Source organism: Squalius cephalus (assembly GCF_949319135.1).
Source record: "Squalius cephalus genome assembly, chromosome: 5".
In the NCBI taxonomy this organism is placed as follows: domain Eukaryota; kingdom Metazoa; phylum Chordata; class Actinopteri; order Cypriniformes; family Leuciscidae; genus Squalius; species Squalius cephalus.
In genome coordinates, this window is record NC_137126.1 from 3,059,999 (window position 1) to 3,080,838 (window position 20,840).

The window sequence follows — 20,840 nt, forward strand, 5'->3', positions numbered from 1 at the left end:
ATCTATCTATCATCTATCTATCTATCTATCTATCTATCTATCTATCTATCTATCTATCTGTCTGTCTGTCTGTCTGCATGTCTGTCTATCTATCTATCTATCTATCTATCTATCTATCTATCTATCTATCTGTCTGTCTGCATGTCTATCTATCTATCTATCTATCTGCATGTCTATCTATCTATCTATCTATCATCTATCTATCTATCTATCTATCTATCTATCTATCTATCTATCTGTCTGTCTGTCTGTCTGCATGTCTGTTTATCTATCTATCTATCTATCTATCTATCTATCTATCTATCTATCTATCTATCTATCTGTCTGCATGTCTATCTATCTATCTATCTATCTATCTGTCCGTCCGTCCGTCCGTCCGTCCGTCCGTCCGTCCGTCCGTCCGTCCGTCCGTCCATCTATCTATCTATCTATCTATCTATCTATCTATCTATCTATCTATCTATCTATCTATCTATCTATCTATCTATCTATCTGTCTGTCTGTCTGTCTGTCTGCATGTCTATCTATCTATCTATCTATCTATCTATCTATCTATCTATCTATCTATCTATCTATCTATCTGTCTGCATGTCTATCTATCTATCTATCTGTCTGTCTGTCCGTCCGTCCGTCCGTCTGTCTGTCCGTCCGTCCGTCCGTCCGTCCGTCCGTCCGTCCGTCCGTCCATCTATCTATCTATCTATCTATCTATCTATCTATCTATCTGTCTGTCTGTCTGTCTGTCTGCATGTCTATCTATCTATCTATCTATCTATCTATCTATCTATCTGTCTGTCTGTCTGTCTGCATGTCTATCTATCTATCTATCTATCTATCTATCTATCTATCTATCTGTCTGTCTGCATGTCTATCTATCTATCTATCTATCTATCTATCTATCTATCTATCTGTCTGTCTGTCTGCATGTCTATCTATCTATCTATCTATCTATCTATCTATCTATCTATCTATCTGTCTGTCTGTCTGTCTATCTATCTATCTATCTATCTATCTATCTATCTATCTATCTATCTGCATGTCTATCTATCTATCTATCTATCTATCTATCTATCTATCTATCTATCTATCTATCTATCTATCTATCTATCTGTCTGTCTGCCTGCATGTCTATCTATCTATCTATCTATCTATCTATCTATCTATCTATCTATCTATCTGTCTATCTGTCTATCTATCTATCTATCTATCTATCTATCTATCTGTCTATCTATCTGTCTGTCTGTCTGTCTATCTATCTGTCTGTCTGTTGATGTGATGCTTATATACTGTTAAAATGTAGGGTAAGTTAGATTAGCTAACACTTGTTTTTGAAGGTCCACTTCACACATTCTAACTATAAGTAACTGTAACTCCACCTCAACAGTCATGACAGTATTAGTGGACTCTAGTTTTTCTCTATCGCTTTGGCTCAATTCTCACATGAGACTTTTTTTCACAAAACAGTACATTCAGATCTCTGAACAATCAGTTTCTTGTTCACATCAGATTTGAATTTCTTACTGATTTACTGTAAACAAACTGCATGTGCTTGACACGTGTGCAAAAAAGTAAGTATATTTATTTACAATGTGCAGAATGACTATATGAACACGGCTTGTTGATCAAAACTGATGAGTTGATCAGTAAAACGGTCAAACTCTGCACAACTTCTAAACATTCTCCGTTCACATGCAAAATGATCCATTCAGTGATCAAAATCTGTCAGACATGTTATATTGCATAAATATTTATGACATGGAATGTTTGTAATGTTTGCTAAATTGGCAAATGGCCTGTCGTTGTAATGAACATGAATTACTCTAACATCTATTACTCTGAACAGCAGCAGCTACATACTGTATTAATACATCTGTATTTAGTGCATGTTCAGCAAAAAATGAATCTACTGTATAAATACAAATACTTTTTTTCTTTTTGTGTTCTACAGTATTGACTTTTCCCAGTCAATTTTTACATACCGTCTGAATCTGGACATTAAAAAAAAAATATATATATATAAAAAATATTTCCATGGTGAAAAAAACATCTAAACGTTTTGATCTGTGTGACTCACAAAATGACAAAAACACTTATTTGCGGGATACAATTGGCCAATACTGACACAATAACGAGGCTTTGAAGCATGAATTAAATGATTTGGGTAAGCTACTGCGGTTTGCAGACATGCCACAGAGTTCTGCAAACAGTTGTGACAACTGAGCTTACCGTTTAGAGAATGTTAAAGGAGAACTCCGGTCAATTTTAACATTGAGCTCATTTTTTTGTAAATTTGGAGTGCTGTCAGTACAGAGAACAACGACAAAAATCGGTGTTGCCTACATCATGTTATCCTCTTTTTAAAATTTGCACCCTGTTGACTTCAATGGGGCAAGTTTTAAACCTGCTTTTAGCCTCTTAACATCCTTGATGTGTCATTACAAGTGCACAGGTCATGTGAGTGATTCCTTCTGAGTGATCACGGGTGAATCTGACTGCAGTAGATGTGAAAGATATTAATAAAAATGATGTTATTTGAGCCAGTGCACATACTTGTATTTTCTTCCTGTTTTCGGTCGAAGTCCATAGTAGTCGATTGTCGAGTTCACGCGCGTGATCATAGGTATTAAACCTATGCGTGTGAACTCGACAATCGACTACTATGGACTTAAACCGAAAACAGGATGTAAATACAGGTATGAGCGCTGGCTGAAATAACATCATTTTTATCCATATCTTTCACATCTACTGCAGTCAGATTCACTCGTGTTCACTCTGAAGGAATCACTCACATGACCTGTGCACTTGTAATGACACATCAAGGATGTTAAGAGGCTAAAAGCAGGTTTAAAACTTGCCCCATTGAAGTCAACAGGGTGCAAATTTTAAAAAGAGGATAACACGGTGTAGGCAACACTGATTTTTGTCGTTGTTCTCTGTACTGACAGCACTCCAAATTTACAAAAAAATGAGCTCAATGTTAAAATTGACCGGAGTTCTCCTTTAAGACTGCGACGGAGAATAACTGTGATATCTGCAAACTCTTTATTTTGCTGCTCTCCAACAAACGTTCTACTGACTATAAGTAACTTACATGTCAACTTATTCTACTAACACTAACCTTAAAGGAACACGCCGACTTTTTGGGACTTATTCACCGTATCCCCCAGAGTTAGATAAGTCCATACATAGAGACAAAATCACTCCAACATTTTCCTATTTACATGTTGTGATTTGTATAGTCACAGCTTGTACAAATAACAAGGTCACATGAGACACAGCCATCTTCTAACCGTATACATACTGGGAACTATATTCTCAGAAAATGTTGGTCAAGTATGCTAGCTGGAGCCATTTACCTCCAGTCTTTGTGCTAAGCTAGGCTAGCGGTGGGTGCGTCAGACAGAGTTACGGCACCCACGGAGATGAGAAGGGTATGTATGGACTTATCTAACTCTGGGGGATACGGTGAATAAGCTAAAGTCCCAAAAAGTTGGCATGTTCCTTTAAGCTAACAGTCTAATACTCTAATGAGAGTTAGATGACAAGTAGTTGCAAAGTTACCTAGTAGAACGTCTAAAGTGGACTATTGAAATAAAGTGTAGCCTTAAGATTTAAAAAAAAAAATTATATATTTTATATGTTTATCCAGCAAGGATGCATTAAATAGATCAAATGAGACAGTAAAAAACGGTTACATTATAATAAATAAAAAAGCCTATTTCAAATAAATGTCATTCTTTGAAGTTTCTATACATCAAAGAATCCTGAAAAAAAAAAAACACAATTTCCACAAAAAATATGAAACAGAATATGAATATGAATAATCGGAAATGTTTCTTGAGCATCAAATAATCATATTAGAATGATTTCTGAAGGATCATGTGACACTGAAGACTGGAGTAACGATGCTGAAAATTCTTTGATCTCAGGAATAAATTACATTTTAAAAGCTATTCAAAACAGTTAATATTAATATCTCACAATATTTTGAGCACATAAATGTAGCCTTGGTGAGCACAAGAGACTTCTTTCTACACACACACACACATATATATATATATATATATATATATATATATATATATATATATTTATTTTTTATTTTTTTTTTTATTTTTTTTTTCAGAAATCAATTCTGACATTTGCAATTTTTTAATTGTCTAGGTGGTGTAACTGTCTGGATATTGGTAGTTGGACCTACTCTTTTATTATTATCCATAAGTTATCTCTCATTTATTGTAAATAAAAAATAAATTACAAAATATTATTATAAAATAGACATATAATATACAATACAATATAATGTACATCTAAAAGTAATGTGACACAAGGACAGCTGCATGAACTGTGAAAAACTGGCTTGATCAAATATCACACATGTGTGCATGTACATGGACTTAAAATGAGAGTTCATGCTATGAATCACTGAGGAGATGTTGGTGCGTGATCCGTGTCTTTCATCAGATCCCTGCACTCTGTGGGATTCCTCTGTGAATGGTTACGCTCATGAAGTAATGTGATGACAGCCAGCGTGGGACAGGCGGTGTCCACACCTGTGTTGGCGAGCTCGTGTTTGTGTCCCGTCAGAAGAAAGCAGCTGTGTGCCCTTGGGTGAGCCAGAGCCCATAACTCAGACTGCTCTTATATTGCTCTCAGATCAGCGTTAGTGTCTGCTTTCTGTGTCATAAACCAGGTGCGAGGAAAAGAAGAGGGAAAAACAACTTCCCTCTGTTAGAGCCAAACCAGGTGCATCTGATATCACATTAACTGATCTGTGCGAGGACTTCATCAAGAGCTTTATATCAAACCTGAGAAAGCTTCCAGATACTTCAGATCAATTTCACATGCCATTGTGTTTATAATAGTAATGTGCAATGATTAATCACATCCAAAATAAAAGTTTGTTTACTATATGTGTGTGTGTGTATGTGTGTACTGTGTATAATTATTTTGTATATATAAATACACACATATGCATGTATAAATTTAAGAAAAGTATGTTATTTATACATAAAATATTTATATTTATATACACTCACCTAAAGGATTATTAGGAACACCTGTTCAATTTCTCATTAATGCAATTATCTAATCAACCAATCACATGGCAGTTGCTTCAATGCATTTAGGGGTGTGGTCCTGGTCAAGACAATCTCCTGACCTCCAAACTGAATGTCAGAATGGGAAAGAAAGGTGATTTAAGCAATTTTGAGCGTGGCATGGTTGTTGGTCTGAGTATTTCACAATCTGCTCAGTTACTGGGATTTTCACGCACAACCATTTCTAGGGTTTACAAAGAATGGTGTGAAAAGGGAAAAACATCCAGTATGCGGCAGTCCTGTGGGCGAAAATGCCTTGTTGATGCTAGAGGTCAGAGGAGAATGGGCCGACTGATTCAAGCTGATAGAAGAGCAACTTTGACTGAAATAACCACTCGTTACAACCGAGGTATGCAGCAAAGCATTTGTGAAGCCACAACACGCACAATCTTGAGGCGGATGGGCTACAACAGCAGAAGACCCCACCGGGTACCACTGATCTCCACTACAAATAGGAAAAAGAGGCTACAATTTGCACGAGCTCACCAAAATTGGACAGTTGAAGACTGGAAAAATGTTGCCTGGTCTGATGAGTCTCGATTTCTGTTGAGACATTCAGATGGTAGAGTCAGAATTTGGCCCATCCTCTGATGGCTACTTCCAGCAGGATAATGCACCATGTCACAAAGCTCGAATCATTTCAAACTGGTTTCTTGAACATGACAATGAGTTCACTGTACTAAAATGGCCCCCACAGTCACCAGATCTCAACCCAATAGAGCATCTTTGGGATGTGGTGGAACGGGAGCTTCGTGCCCTGGATGTGCATCCCACAAATCTCCATCAACTGCAAGATGCTATCCTATCAATATGGGCCAACATTTCTAAAGAATGCTTTCAGCACCTTGTTGAATCAATGCCACGTAGAATTAAGGCAGTTCTGAAGGCGAAAGGGGGTCAAACACAGTATTAGTATGGTGTTCCTAATAATCCTTTAGGTGAGTGTATAATATAAATATATATACAGTATATGCATCCAGGGAATATGCAGGTTTAGTAACATCCAAAATAAAAGTTTGTGTTTACATAATATGTGTGTGTGTGTACTGTGTATAATTATGTATAATATATTATAAAATGTGTTATTTATACATATAATATTTATATTTATATATAAAATAAATTATATATATATATATATATATATATATATATATATATATATATATATATAATTTATTTTATATATAAATATAAATATTTTATGTATAAATAACACATTTTATAATATATTATACATAATTATATATACAGTATATACATGCAGATATTTTAACAATATATACATGTCTAATTTTAAGAAAAAACAATTATTTATACATAAAATATGTACATTTATATATAATATAAATATACATATACAGTATATCCATGCAGATATTTCTACAATATATACATGCATGTGTGTGTATTTATATACAAAATAATTATACACAGTACATACACATATATTATGTAAACACAAACTTTTATTTTGGATGTTACTAAACCTGCATATTCCCGTATGAGTGAGGCTTCGCCATTTTAGATAATGTAATGAATTGAGATCACGAATCAAGGGGTCGGCCAAGCTTGGAAAGTGATACTTGTCACATATCCCGAGGGGAAATATGCAAAAACATCTCTTTAATGTCCAACTAAGTGTCTCAAACAAAACTCTTGAATATTTTCTGTCCTGCATCACATCTACATCTAGTGTTTCTAAATCCAGTGTTTAGTTGCTCATGTGAAGCACTCATTCTCACAGTCTTCGTGAGCCACAGGTTTTGTTTTCTTGCGGGAAAATGGAAATACATGCCTGTAGTTGCATTTCTGCAAAATGATAATATGTGGCTTCTTGCATGTATTGCAACACTTGTGAACTGTGAACTGTCCAGTGAGTGGCACTAAACCGTGAACACTAAACCCTAAGCAGGAGATAAAAACTAGTGAACTACATCAGAGAAGACACATATGAGCTGGCTATGTGATGCAAATGTTTAAAGTGTATTAGTTTACAAATCATGCACTATATGGTAAAAGTATGTTGAGGTCATAAAGCATTGTGCATGAAAATAAGCCTTTATTAATTGATAACCTGCCCCTGTAATCATAATTTGTGTTTACAAAAAGGGAACAAGGAATTTTATTGCCTAGCGTTCAATTCAATTCACATTTATTTGTATAGCCCTTTTCACAATACACATTGTTTCAAAGCAGCTTTACAGAAAATGCATGAGTCCACAATACAGTTTAGAGTGATCTGTTATCAGAGGAAACTGTCCAAATTATGGATTTCAGAAATGTCCACATATACAAATCACACAGTTAGCTAATAATGTATTCATTTAAACAATGTATAGAGAATCAATGAGCTCATTGAAGTAATGAATACATGTTTGTTAACAAATGATTAGGATGTATAGAAAAATGTAGCATTGGTGCATGTTGTTCATTTCATCTGCAATCTGCAGATATAGATATATTATATGCATATAAGTAAGTTTTTCGAGTTTTGCATAAATGTTATTTAAATTAAATATATTAAATGTTATAAGCTCAAGGAAGTGAAGAGTGTTGTTACTCAAAGATGTGTGGTGTCACATTCCTGTTTATTGTTTTGATGTCATTCATCTAAATGAGGCTCAATTTCAGGTGTGTGTGTGTGTGTGTGAGTGTGTGTGTGTGTGTGTGTGTGTGTGTGTGTGTGTGTGTGTGTGTGTGTGTGTGTGTGTGTGTGTGTCTCCATTCAACTAGGCCGTCTTGATCTGAATATAGTAAACCAAAACACTGCAAAAAAGCAAAGGATATTAGTACCAAATAGTGGTAGATGCTATTTATAAGTGCAAGTACACTATTATGTACACACTGTTCCAGCCAGTCCGATCAATGCTGGGATACTTTAAATTTCTATTATAGGCCTATTAAATACATGTTACACACTTTAATCCCACCCGTTAGCCACTTTATTTCCACTTGTTGAATATATTCTTCAGTTTTTATGCATCATAAACACCTTTCCGAGCTGATGAGTGATGAGAAAAGGGGGAAGAATAGGATCAGAAAAAGGTGGATTCAAATATGGGGTCAGTCGACAGTCAAAAGCTAAATCCACTCCCAGTTGCAAGCTTGATTTCTATTGTTATTTGTCTGGCTCAACCAAACAATGGTGGGCGGAGCTAATGTAAATAGCCTCTATTTGCACTTATTGTAAACAGACAGAAAAGATAACTTATCACGAATCAAGCCATGGCCACTTAACTGTACAAACTTCACATCTACGCTGTACACACATTAACCCTCTAATGTCACGGTCACGTTACACTTTGAGTGTGCCAAATTACTTCAGACCCCACAGCACTGCAAACCATACTTATAAGTGTGTGTTTCTGGTCTCTCACGCTCACGTGTGTATGAAAGTAAATCCAGTGCAAAGTCTAGTGTTTCCAAGCCTTGATGCAGCTGAAACAACAGAAACCCAACAGCTGCAAAACACAGAAGTAGAGTTTATGTGTAAAGACTTGCACTGAGATATGAAGCACTCGTGATTTCACCAGTTCGTTTTCACCTAGTTGACTAAAGCACCACTTAAAATAAGTGTCTGCAAGAAGATTACAACATTACAAGCTTTTAAGAGGCAGAAGAGATATTGTAAACATTACTGTGTCCAGTAAGTCAGAGGAATATTCCTCTTTAATCCGCATGATAAACATGCCAGATCTTTTCTCCACAGATGTGCTTGATTTGAAGGAGATATAAACTAGATATAAACGCGTCTCTTTGTGCCTGATGAAAGTCATTTATAAATGGAAGATCAATGATCAATTAGTGAAAAAAGAAGACCAGCACTGTGTAAAAGCATTTCATTTCAGTCACTGTATCACAAGACGTTTCTTCGAGGTCAGATTTAGGGATTCCAGACAGTATTCAGCCAGTCCCAGTTCACCAGACACTAAAAACCTTTCCTTTATCGTGTTGACCTCACAATTCCCAGGAGCTGTAGTTATCCGACCAAAGAGCACGGGTCGGCTGGAGCCACGGAGAGCCGCTCCGACTCGACTGTTCTGGAGTTGTTTGAGGTGTTAATAAAAACCCAGAAACACTTTGTCACAGTTGACACCTCACAATACAAAGGCTCTGATTAACTATCAGTGATGAGCTTAATACAGTATCACTCATGCACACACACACACACACACACACACACACACACACACACAGACGCGCACACACACACACACACACACACAAACACACACACAGACGCGCACACACACGCACACACACACGCACACAGACACACACACAGACACATGCGCGCACACAAACACGCACACACACACACACACACACACACACACACACACACACACACACGCACACACACACACACACGCACACACACACACAGACACATGCGCGCACACAAACACGCACACACACACACACACACACACACACACAGACAGACACACACACACGCGCGCACACACACAAACACACACGCATACACACACACACACACACACACACACGCACGCACGCACGCACGCACGCACGCGCGCGCACGCACGCACGCACACACACACACACACAGACACACACACACACAGATGCAGACAAACCCAGACACACGCGCACACACATGCACAGACAGACACACACACGCACGCACGCACACACACACACACACACACACACACAGACACGCACGCACACACACACACACATACACACAGACACGCACACACACAGACACGCACACACACACACACACACACACACACACACACACACACACACACACAGACACACACACACACAGATGCAGACACACACATGCACACACACACACACACACACGCACACACACACACACACACACACACACACACACATGCACACACACACACACACACACACACACACACACACACACACACAAGCTCTGCTGAGATAAGAACATCAGTTTGAGAAGCTCTACATGTAAATAAAGGTTCCTCATGCAGATCCACTGAAGGACTGGTTTCAGTGAAGAACCTCTCAGTGATCAGTTCTTAAAAGAACATTTGAATATTCTAAAGAACTCGTTTCCACAACAAAGAGCCTTCTGTGCAACTCAAAGGTTCCATGGATGTTGAAGGTTCTCTATAGAACCCTCGATGCCACTAAAGAGCCTTTATTTTTAACGCTGGCTGCAACACACACACACACACACTGATCTTCACATCAACCATCAATGTGAAGTTTGATGCATGTTTCTAAACTAACAACACAATCCTCTGATTACTACAAAACAAAAAGCACACACACAAATAAAGTGTGAATATGTATTTATTTATTTTTATACACTGTTATGTATGATAACGTATATTTATAGTTGACATTTCTGTCACTGTGAGATGCATGAAATGCTACTTTAGAATTTAGTCAAAATGATTTCATGATGTGCTGCAATAAAAATCCTTCTAAAGCATTTATCAATCTTAGTTAATGTTAATTCAAAACATTTACTAAAGCATTATTAAAATCATATTGGTAACACTTTACAATAAGGTCCCATTTGTTAACATTAGTTAACATGTACTGACATGTAGGAACTAAATAGCATTATTTAACATACTTCAAATACTTGTTTTACTTTTAGTTCATATTAAATCCAACATTTACTATTATTACAATAAAAACTTGAATGTATTAATATTAATTAATGGACCTGATTTTACATGAACTAATAATGGACAAAGATGAACAAATACTTTAACAAATGTGTTGCAAAACAGAAACACACACCATGTTTTCACATGTGTCACAAAGCCAAGGTAAATGTAAATGTTGGAGAAGAACTAAAGACCAACAGAGAGATTTTCTAAGAGCCCATTTCAGCATTTATAAACATAAGTATAACTAATGACCAACACACACACGCAGAGAAACTGTAAACGGGACTTACAGGTTTTTGGACTTCTTCTTCTTGGCCCCGTCAGGACCCGTGTCACAGCTGCATTCAGAGCCGGCGCTCAACTGTGGACAGAGAAACATTCGGCATCATCCAGGGACCAAAGCAAGGCAGGATTCCAGATCCGAAAGTAGCTAAAGTTAATCCTCACCGCCTGGTACAGGCCATGGTGTGTGTGTGAGAGTGTGTGTGTGAGAGCGAGCGAGCAACTGACCCTGATCACTGTAATCTTCGGTGTGTGAGAGTGTGTGCATATGTGATGGCCTCCAGCCATGCCCAGGATTACAGCGAGGGGCTCAGACCGTGGTGGAGTCACATTACACACACACACACACACACACACACATTACACTTCCTCCCCTCACCGGGATATTACAGGCTGGAAACGGGGGAGGGGGAGGAGAACGTCAGTCAGAAGGTTTGAGACCACTCTGTATGTAGCCTTTGTGTGTGTGTGTGTGTGTGTGTGTGTGTGTGTGTGTGTGTGTGTGTGTGTGTGTGTGTGTGTGTGTGTGTGTGTGTGTGTGTGTGTGTGTGTGTGTGTGTGTGTGTGTGTGTGCAATGGCACATAACAATGGCAAGTAAATTGTTAGGGACTGCATAGCCAAGCACAGAAAGTGTCTATGAAGAGAGAGCGTTAAACCCTAAAGAAAAATAATATAGTGAATGATAAGAGGATCTTCTCGCCTCTGCTTTTGAACTGTTGCCGCTGGTATTTTTTACCCCGTTGTATGAAAAACAGATTCAAATGGTCTTTCCTCAAGCAATTCAATTTTTATAAATTTTTGATAACTGATGGTTTGGTCATTCTTTTTTTAATTGTATATTGTATATGTTTATCCATTCATATTGTGATCTCTGATACCTGTGTGAATATATATCTATATATATATATATATATTACATAATGAAGACAGACTTCACTGCCAGTTCACTTCACTGTTCACACACACACACACACACACACACACCAGTTCCATTGCAGATTATGGAAGTCCCCTGATGGATAGGTAGACATCGGTCAGAGATCCAGGTCCCCTCTTGGCATGTTTTTTAAAAAATAAAAAAGTGCATATTTAAAGTTATATTATGAAAAAAGACCTTAAAAGAAAATTTTGTATGTCATTTTTGTTTCTTCAAAATGACCAGAAACACTAGTCCCCTCTTGGCCAGTGTAGAGCGAGAGTGTGTGTGTGTGTGTGTGTGTGTGTGTGTGTCCCATCTTGACCCGTGGTCTGGACGTCTCATGTCGTGATAAACAGCTTTTCTTGGCCCTCTCAGTTAGACAAATATTTCCCCGACTGAATATCATGTTCTGTATCAAGTCCCTCGGGATTCGGCACACCTCTGGAAATTAGGCCTTATCATGCAAAAGCATTGTTTCACAAACTCTTCCGACAATAACACATTATTCTCTAGACTCGAAGGGTTTCTACTTCATTGTGGGGAATGGTGTTTTGGAGTAAGAATGAAAGTTAGAGAGATGGTTGTGAAGGGTTGTGAAATTTGAACATGCAAATATTTTTAAATAAAATGAAACTTTCACCCACGTTACAAAACAACAACTAGAAATATCATGGGGTTTAACACTACTTTACAAAGTATTTCTAGAGCACTCTATTGGTAATTGTACAATTTATATATATATATATATATATATATATTTTTTTTTTTTTTTTTTTATTGTTATGCCATGTTATGTAATAATGCATATTAATGCGGTAAAGTCAGCGTTATTTTTATATCATTATTATAGTTTTTGATAATATTTTGAATATAGTTTTCATTTTAATTTCAGTTAAATTAAAGTTTTAATAATTTTGTCATTTGTTTTATAATTTTTTTAAACATCTATATAGATTGTATTAAGCTTCCGGTTATTCTACTAACTACAAGTAACTTTGCAAACATGTCAACTAGCAGTCATTAGATTATTAGTAGACGGTTAGGTTGTCAATAAGTTGACATGTAGTTACAAAGTTACTTATAGTTAGTAGAATGTCTAAAGTGGACCATCAAAATAAAGTGTTACCAAGTTACAGTTTATTTAGTTTTAGGCATTTTAGTACTTCAACTTAAACTAAATGAAAATGAGAAAGGTTATCCTGGCAAATAGATTAAATAAAATCAGTCAAAGTTTTTTAAGGTTTTAGTTTTAGTTAATGGTAATAACCCCGGGTTGGAGGAATGGATTGATAGAGGTTAGAATAAAAAGTCAAATTGACTAACAAAATAAATCCATCCATCCATTTTGGACACACATTCACACTCGCACTCACAGCTACACACAATTTTAGTGTCTTAACAACATGAATGCATGTGCAAAATGTAAAGTTGCAAAGAAACAATAGTAGCAACTGATATTTTCCTCCATATTGCAATGTACATCAGAGTGTAATAGATTATCAAACAAGAAAAAAAATGAAGCTGTGGATTGGATGTTGAGATGTGGCTGATGCACTCAAAAATGAACGGGAGCTTTCAATGGACTAAATGAATAAATCCCGGCCTACGCTTCCGGAGAGAAGTCTATCGAGTTATGGATATTTTGAATAAAGATAACGAGGTGAAAAAATCCTTCACAATGAGATTTTTATTTAATTCTGACCTTAATATATTTTCCATCATTTCCATTAGTTTCAACTCTTCTCAGTAATGTGTAAAGCTAATTATTATATCACACCAGGCTCAAAGATGCGACATTAAGGGGAAACGATGTGGTGAAATGAACTAACCATACTGTATTTTGCACTACATTTGCACTCTGCATATAGATTTTTTATTGTGTTATTGATTGTATGTTTATTTATTTCCCATGTGTAACTCTGTGTTGTTTTTGTCGCACTGTTTTGCTTTGTCTTGGCCAGGTCGCAGTTGTAAATGAGAACTTGTTCTCAACTGATTTGAGATGAAAAAAAAAAAAAAAAAAAAAACGACTTAAAAATGAACAAAAACAACAATCAAAATATCAGTAATCAGTGATGTTGTTCAGTCGTGGCTGCAAGTGAAAGAGTGAATAACAGAGTTGTCAGAACGAATGCATGGATGCAAAACAAAACAAATCTCCTCAAACCTGGAGCGCAGGACTGACAAACTAGAGCGGCCCGACGGAGGACAACTAAGCACTGTTTAAATATAAGGACGAGATTCAGGTGCGCTCAGGTCACCAGTCAGACCTACAAAACAACAACAACTGGGTCATGACAATTATTATTATTCCAGAATTTCGAGGTTAGATGGATAGTTCTGAGAGAACCCACCCATAATACCACAGGGGTCAGAACAGTCAGCACTGGCATCACAATAACGCAACTAATCTTAGGACCTTGAATGTGGGAAGCAGGAAACCCAGATTCCCAGAGGAGCAATTTCTGTAAGATCTGATGCCAAGGGCAGGAGAGGCTGCACTGTGTTATTGATGAATTTTTCTCATTACCTCTCAGTTGTAAAATGCTTCTCATACTACTGACTTTACAGTGAAACACAAAGATCGAAGAGCTTTAAAAAATATATGCCAGTTCAAATATTTCACATTCTTTTTACTCTGATCTTCTGGAGTGTGCATGCAAAAACTCTCTCTGACAACACACCTATAGTGAAATGCAAAAGTTTGGGCACCCATGGTCAAAACTGATTTTCTGTGAATAGGTAAGTGAGTCTGTCACAGGAGAAACATTTTTGGAACACTTTAATATTCTAAAGAACAATAAAAGAATGTTTTGTGCAACGCAAAGATTCCATGGACTTTTAAAGGATAACTGTCGCCAAAATGCATCTTAGGGTCTTTTTGTTAATCTACCCGAGGCAAACTTTCGTTTAAAAGCATAATTAGAATGGAAACGCCACTTTTAAGTTTGACCGTATTTTCGATTTCGGTCAAATTGCCTTTTGAATGGGAGTGTTTGGGGCACGACTATGATAGCATCAGAAATCACTATTTTTAAAACACTAAGAAGACTCGACACAACATGAAACTGTGCTGGAAGTCTCACCAGGGGCTCTACACATGAACTCCAGCATTGACTGCATTGTTTGTGTACACAGAGTTTACTAAAAAGAGAGATTTTGAACAACTCACTGTAGCTGTGTGTCCGCCGGCATTTTGACAGTCAAAAATAGTCGATCTCCGTAACAGGGAGGAGAGTAAAGATGGAAAGCTCCTAAAGCTTAGGTCCATATAAATTCACAGATAATTTGTTGTTTTGTCATTAGTGAAAATCAATATTGACCTTGTATTTGAAAAAGGATCCTCATATAAGAAGCAATACTAAAATTCAGAGTCAGTTCATTCGCATTCGGAGATCGACTAGTTTTGACTGTCAAAATGCCGACGGACACACAGCTACAGTGAGTCGATCAAAATCTCTCTTTTTAGTAAACTCTGTGTACACAAACAATGCAGTCAATGCTGGAGTTCATGTGTAGAGCCCCTGGTGAGACTTCCAGCAAAGTTTCATGTTGTGTCGAGTCTTCTTAGTGTTTTAAAAATAGCAATTTTTGATGCTATCATAGTCGTGCCCCAAGCACTCCCATTCAAAAGGCAATTTGACCGAAAACGAAAATACAGTCAAACTTAAAATTGGCATTTCCATTCTAATTATGCTTTTAAATGAAAGTTTGTCTCGGGTAGATTAACAAAAAGACCCTAGGTTGCATTTTGGCAACAGTTTTTTTTTATTATTATTATTTTTTATTATTATACCTTTATTTAACCAGGGAAGAAAATTGAGATTGATATTGTAAATGATTGATATGTCATTTACAAGTGAGCCCTGGCCAAGGTAGCAGCACACAGTAAACATAATAAAAACAGACAAAGTAAAATTAAGTACATAAAACAATAGTCACAACACACACACACACTAACACACTCACACACACACACACACACACACACACACACACACACACACACACACACACACACACACACACAACCACACACATACACACTCACACACACAACAATAAAACAAAATTAGAAGTTAAGAACAGGTGCAGACAGTTTGGAATGTTTGGTTGAGATATAACTTAAACTCATTAATTGAAATAAATACAGTAAGTTTCAATGATCCTTTAAAGTTATCCTTTCCAGTTACCCTTTAAAGTTATTTGTGGAACCATAGAAGCCAATAGAGAACCTTTATATTTAAGAGTGTAGAAGATGAACTGATTTCCAGTAGGTATACAAATGAATAGGGATGCATCAATATGAAAATTTTGGTCGATACCGATAACCGATAATTCTTTATATTTGAAAACAAATAACCGATAAATTGGCCGATAAATCTAAATTTTTATATAATTTTTGAGAGCCTGATTACAAAAAAAGCCATGACCCAAGCACACAATTTTAATGTTCTCATTGTAATTTTATGTAGCCTATATGATAGACTTGCACTGCATATGTTTCACTGTATTTTCCTTTTTTGAAGGAATTCGGATCAAATTTCAAGCAATTCAAAACCATCATGTTGAACAGTGCGCATCTGAAGTGTCTCAGCTGAAGGAAATAATCCATTAATTATTGGCTTTAATATATCAGGCAAATTTTATCGGGATGATAACGATAACATTAAAAATTATCATATATATCGGCCGATACCGATATGGTGGCCGATATATCGTGCATCTCTAAAGATGAAACATTCTGAAACTTTTTTAAGCAAGACTAGTGTATTTTTTTTGTTTTGTACAAATTCAGAGTGAAAAAAGGAAAGGAGCGCCACACAACATTTAATGCACCTTCTCAGATCTCAGATAACCTTTACCAGAGTCTCAGACTTTATTTGTTACAGTAGGTCTATAGCTTGTTCACAGTCATTGTTTGGAAAGGTTAGGTGATGCAAATTTCAATGACTTTTCAAAAGTCCCAACAATCAACATCCATGTGTTCCTCTAAGAAGCCATTTCCTCAGTTCTAATGCAATTAAGAAATGGCAGAAAACAGGAATGGTGGAGGTCAATCTGAGGTCTGGAAGCCTGAGAAAGCTTTCTGAGAGAAAACTGGAGTGCTGGTGAACTGTTCTGTGAAGCGACAAATGCACAAATATGAATCATGCACGGAAAACCTTTCCTGCATCCTCAGCGCAAAATGTCTGAAGTTTGCAAGTGAAAATAGAACGTTTGGGCTGGAATGAGTAAAGGTATGATTGAAGGGAACAAAAGGACGCAGAATGTCATGAAAAGATCAATCTTTAATTGTTAAACGTGGGTGTGGACAGATCATACTTTGAGCTAGTGTTGCAGCGAGTGTCACTGAGCGAAGAATGGATTCAATTAAATACCAGGAAAATCCGAAAGCAAACATCATGCTGTCTGTGAAAACGCTGGATGCTTTTACAGCAGTATAATGATCCTAAACACACACAAAATACACAATGGACAACCTCAAGATGTGCAAGCTGGCCTCACTGTCCTCAAGTATCATCGAAAATCTGTAGATAGACCTCAAAAGAGCAAGATGGCCCAATGATTCACAGAACTCAAATCCTTTTGCAAGGAATAAGGGGCAAATATCCTCCAGACGAAAACTCTTAGCTGGCTAAAAAAGGCATTTACAAGCTGTGATACTTGCGTTCCTAAGTACTGACCAATGCAGAGTGCCCGGGCTTTTTTCTCTTTTATTATCATGGAATTGTTCAATTATTATAGGAAAAATAACTAAAAGCATTAAAGAAACGTGTCATCTTTTACATTGTGCCTTTTGGAAATCAGGTAATCTTTTAATTAGGGCTGGGTAAAAAATATCGATTTCTCGATTTTAATCAATTCTCATTTTTACGAACCGATATCGATTCTTAAATCCCAAGAATCGATTAGTCATCCTGTTTTCAGTTGATGAATGAATGGAACATTGTAGCGCGGATCCCATCCAATAAATCGCAATAATCTTTGTGCTTTGTTATTATTGATATGAAACCAAGTCTCAGATTTCAAATTACGTCCATTTTCTTACGAAATTCAAAAGCATAAATAGCGTTTTGCGCTGTGGCGTGAGATCGCTCTGGCTCAGCTCAAGAGAAGCACGTGATCTTCTCTTCTGCATTAATAATACCAGTTACAGCGCGAAATAAACATGAATGAGCATCTGAAAGTGTGTTAAAAGACAGAGTACAACTTATCGAAGTCCGTATCATGTCACATGGAATCGCTCAGTGTTTCAACCGTGGAAAGACGTCAGTAAAACAGCTTGTAAACAATGTCATGTAACGTCACATTTAACTCAGAAAAACCATATCCAGTGACCATAAACTCATTAGTCAGCTAGAAAAATTAACTCTAGAGAGGAGCATTTTGCTAAATATATGCACCATATTACATATTCATTATAATTTTTAATGTTCTTCAATTTTTAAAGCTACACTGTGTGATTTTTACCCCCATCTAGCGGTGAAATTGTATATGACTACCCAATGAATTTTAGTTTCTGTTCCTCTCAATTCCGAGGGCGTTTTTACTCCTACGGTGGCCGTATTATTCCAAGATTAACATGGCTTCCAGTTATCACTTCGTCCATGACAATAATAAACAATATGTCTAAAATGAATAAAACTACAGGACAGATGTCAGGAGGTAAACGTCACCCTTGGAATCGCCTATCCCCAGCATAATCAGATTAGGCTAACGTTACAATGTGTACAAAGTAAAAGCAATTAAAAATAACTAAAATTTACAGTGTCCTTTTTTTATATATAGCTTAAAAAATTGCGCCTTTAAAACTATTCATCACCTGTGATCCGTCGCAGCACAGATTTATGTTACAAGGTAAACAATACTTTTTCACCATTGACGCGAGGATGAAGTTATACTAGAGGTCGTTCTGGCGTTATGCACAACCATGCTATGGTTAGACAAGCAACTATAAAACTTCGAATTTACACAAATGAATTACAACAGGCTGAATTACCTGTCGAGAAGAAAGCAGGCAACCTCGGCGTCCGTTTTAAAATCTTTTCTCCTCATGAGCTCTTTCCATCTGGGAAAAGTTACTCCAATATTGACTATGGTCTTGCTGATTTGTCTGTTGCGTTGACGTTTTAATTCTCTCTTTCAAATGTGAGTACGCACGCACACACACACACACACACACCACCACACTATCTTTCAAATCTGCCGGCACTCGATCGCGAGCTCGCGAGTAATCTCCCCCTCGCATTCGTCACGGTGTCACTGAGTGAAAAACGCAAAAGGCGAAGCTTGAATTTACAGGCATGTCCCTCTTTGGCTAATGTAGTTTCAAGATGGAGGGGCAACATGGCGACCGGCATTTGAACCCCTCACCCGTATGTACTTTCAATGGCAGATTATAAACTTACGAGAATACTTTATTACTTGAAAGAAGTAAATATACATTAATGAGCACATATATTTTTGAAAGAACTAAGTGTTTTTTGCTAAGAATCAACTAAAAAAGTTACACAGTGTAGCTTTAATGCATGTTTGAATAAATCTGGCAAGTTTTTATGACAGCCACCATTTAAATGTTTATTTCATATAACTTAATTTATTATAAAAAATAAATAAAAGTGTAATGAAAGTGTTTGTATACAAATCAGTTCATTTTTACCTTCAATATTATAGTAGGCTAATGAAGCCTATAGACTACAACTGACTCCCATAGTTTACAGCATTAGTTAAGAGATTTGTTTTCCTTGAGAAAATTTGCCATGTATTGTACTTGATATCCAAAATAATCAATATTGAATCGAATCGGAATCAAAATCGAATTGAATCGAATTGCAAGCTTGTGAATCAAAATCGAATCGAATTGTGAAATTTGTGTCAATACCCAGCCCTACTATTTACTTGATAGATAGATGGATGGAAGTTTTTTTTTAAAAATACGAAATCAACTTGAATACAAAGAGCACATTTCTAAGAGCTTGGCACATGTTTTTTCCCCCCAAATATGTTGTTTTCTTTACAGTGGACATCCTTATACGTCATTGACCCACAGACTACTTTTTGTGTCTTTTTATTATTATTTGATAACCCCTGGTCATTTTGCTTTCATTGTATGGAAAAGAGCACAGACAAAATGTGCTAAATATTTATTTTGCATTGACTGGAGGAATGGTAACAGGATTGAAAAACATTTAGTTCATGTTTGAGCCATTCCTTTAAAGCTCTGGACTCTGCCCCAAGTTAAGGTGACTCGGAAACTAGAAGAAAACACCAATGTGCCTTACAATAAAAGTTCACCCAAAAAATAAAGGGTAACACTTTACGGTAAGGGTACATGAATTATCATGAATTCATGTATAAATTCATGCATGAAATATGCATTCATTCATGCATTAATATCTCATGAATCATCAGGAACTAACACGAGTTCAACGTTTTTCATTCATGACTTCATGGATGAACAACACCTTAATTAAAACATTAACTAAGATGAGTACATCATCATGAATTATGATTTATTACGCATGATCATGATGTTTTCTTTGTTCATACAAAAAATTGGTCTTTACCACCCATTGTGGATAAAGCTATGGTTATGGTACATGAATCATGAATTCATGCATAAAAAAGTATGAATTCATGCATGCAAGACTACTCTTCGAATTATTAAAGGAATGTACAAAAATCCACATTATCTAATGCATGCATACAGGCTAGAACAGTATATCAATTAATGTGAGAACTTTTTTTCTGAATTATGATCTGAGTTATCCAGCATGTTCATGTCTTCTTCATAGCCTGCAGGTAAATGGACAGACCCCAAAATTGGCCAATCACAGCACATAACATACGAATTCTGTTGGCGTTCAAATACAGTAGTCATCATTAACTAAGCA

At 36.6% G+C, this 20,840-nt stretch overlaps 1 protein-coding gene across 15 annotated transcripts in view; it reads right to left on the reverse strand.

The window, feature by feature from the left end:
• Nucleotides 1-20,840, reverse strand: part of rgs3a (regulator of G protein signaling 3a) — a 190,176-nt gene that overhangs the window by 18,246 nt on the left and 151,090 nt on the right. For 13 of the 15 annotated variants that reach the window (XM_079872133.1, XM_079872122.1, XM_079872131.1 and 10 more), the window contains one exon: nt 11,032-11,102. In XM_079872133.1, coding sequence (XP_079728259.1) covers nt 11,032-11,102 — 71 coding nt within the window. Of the gene's footprint in view, nt 1-11,031; nt 11,103-11,188; nt 11,396-20,840 lie in introns of those variants that run through there. The other 2 variants (XM_079872128.1, XM_079872127.1) reach the window with 2 other exon arrangements.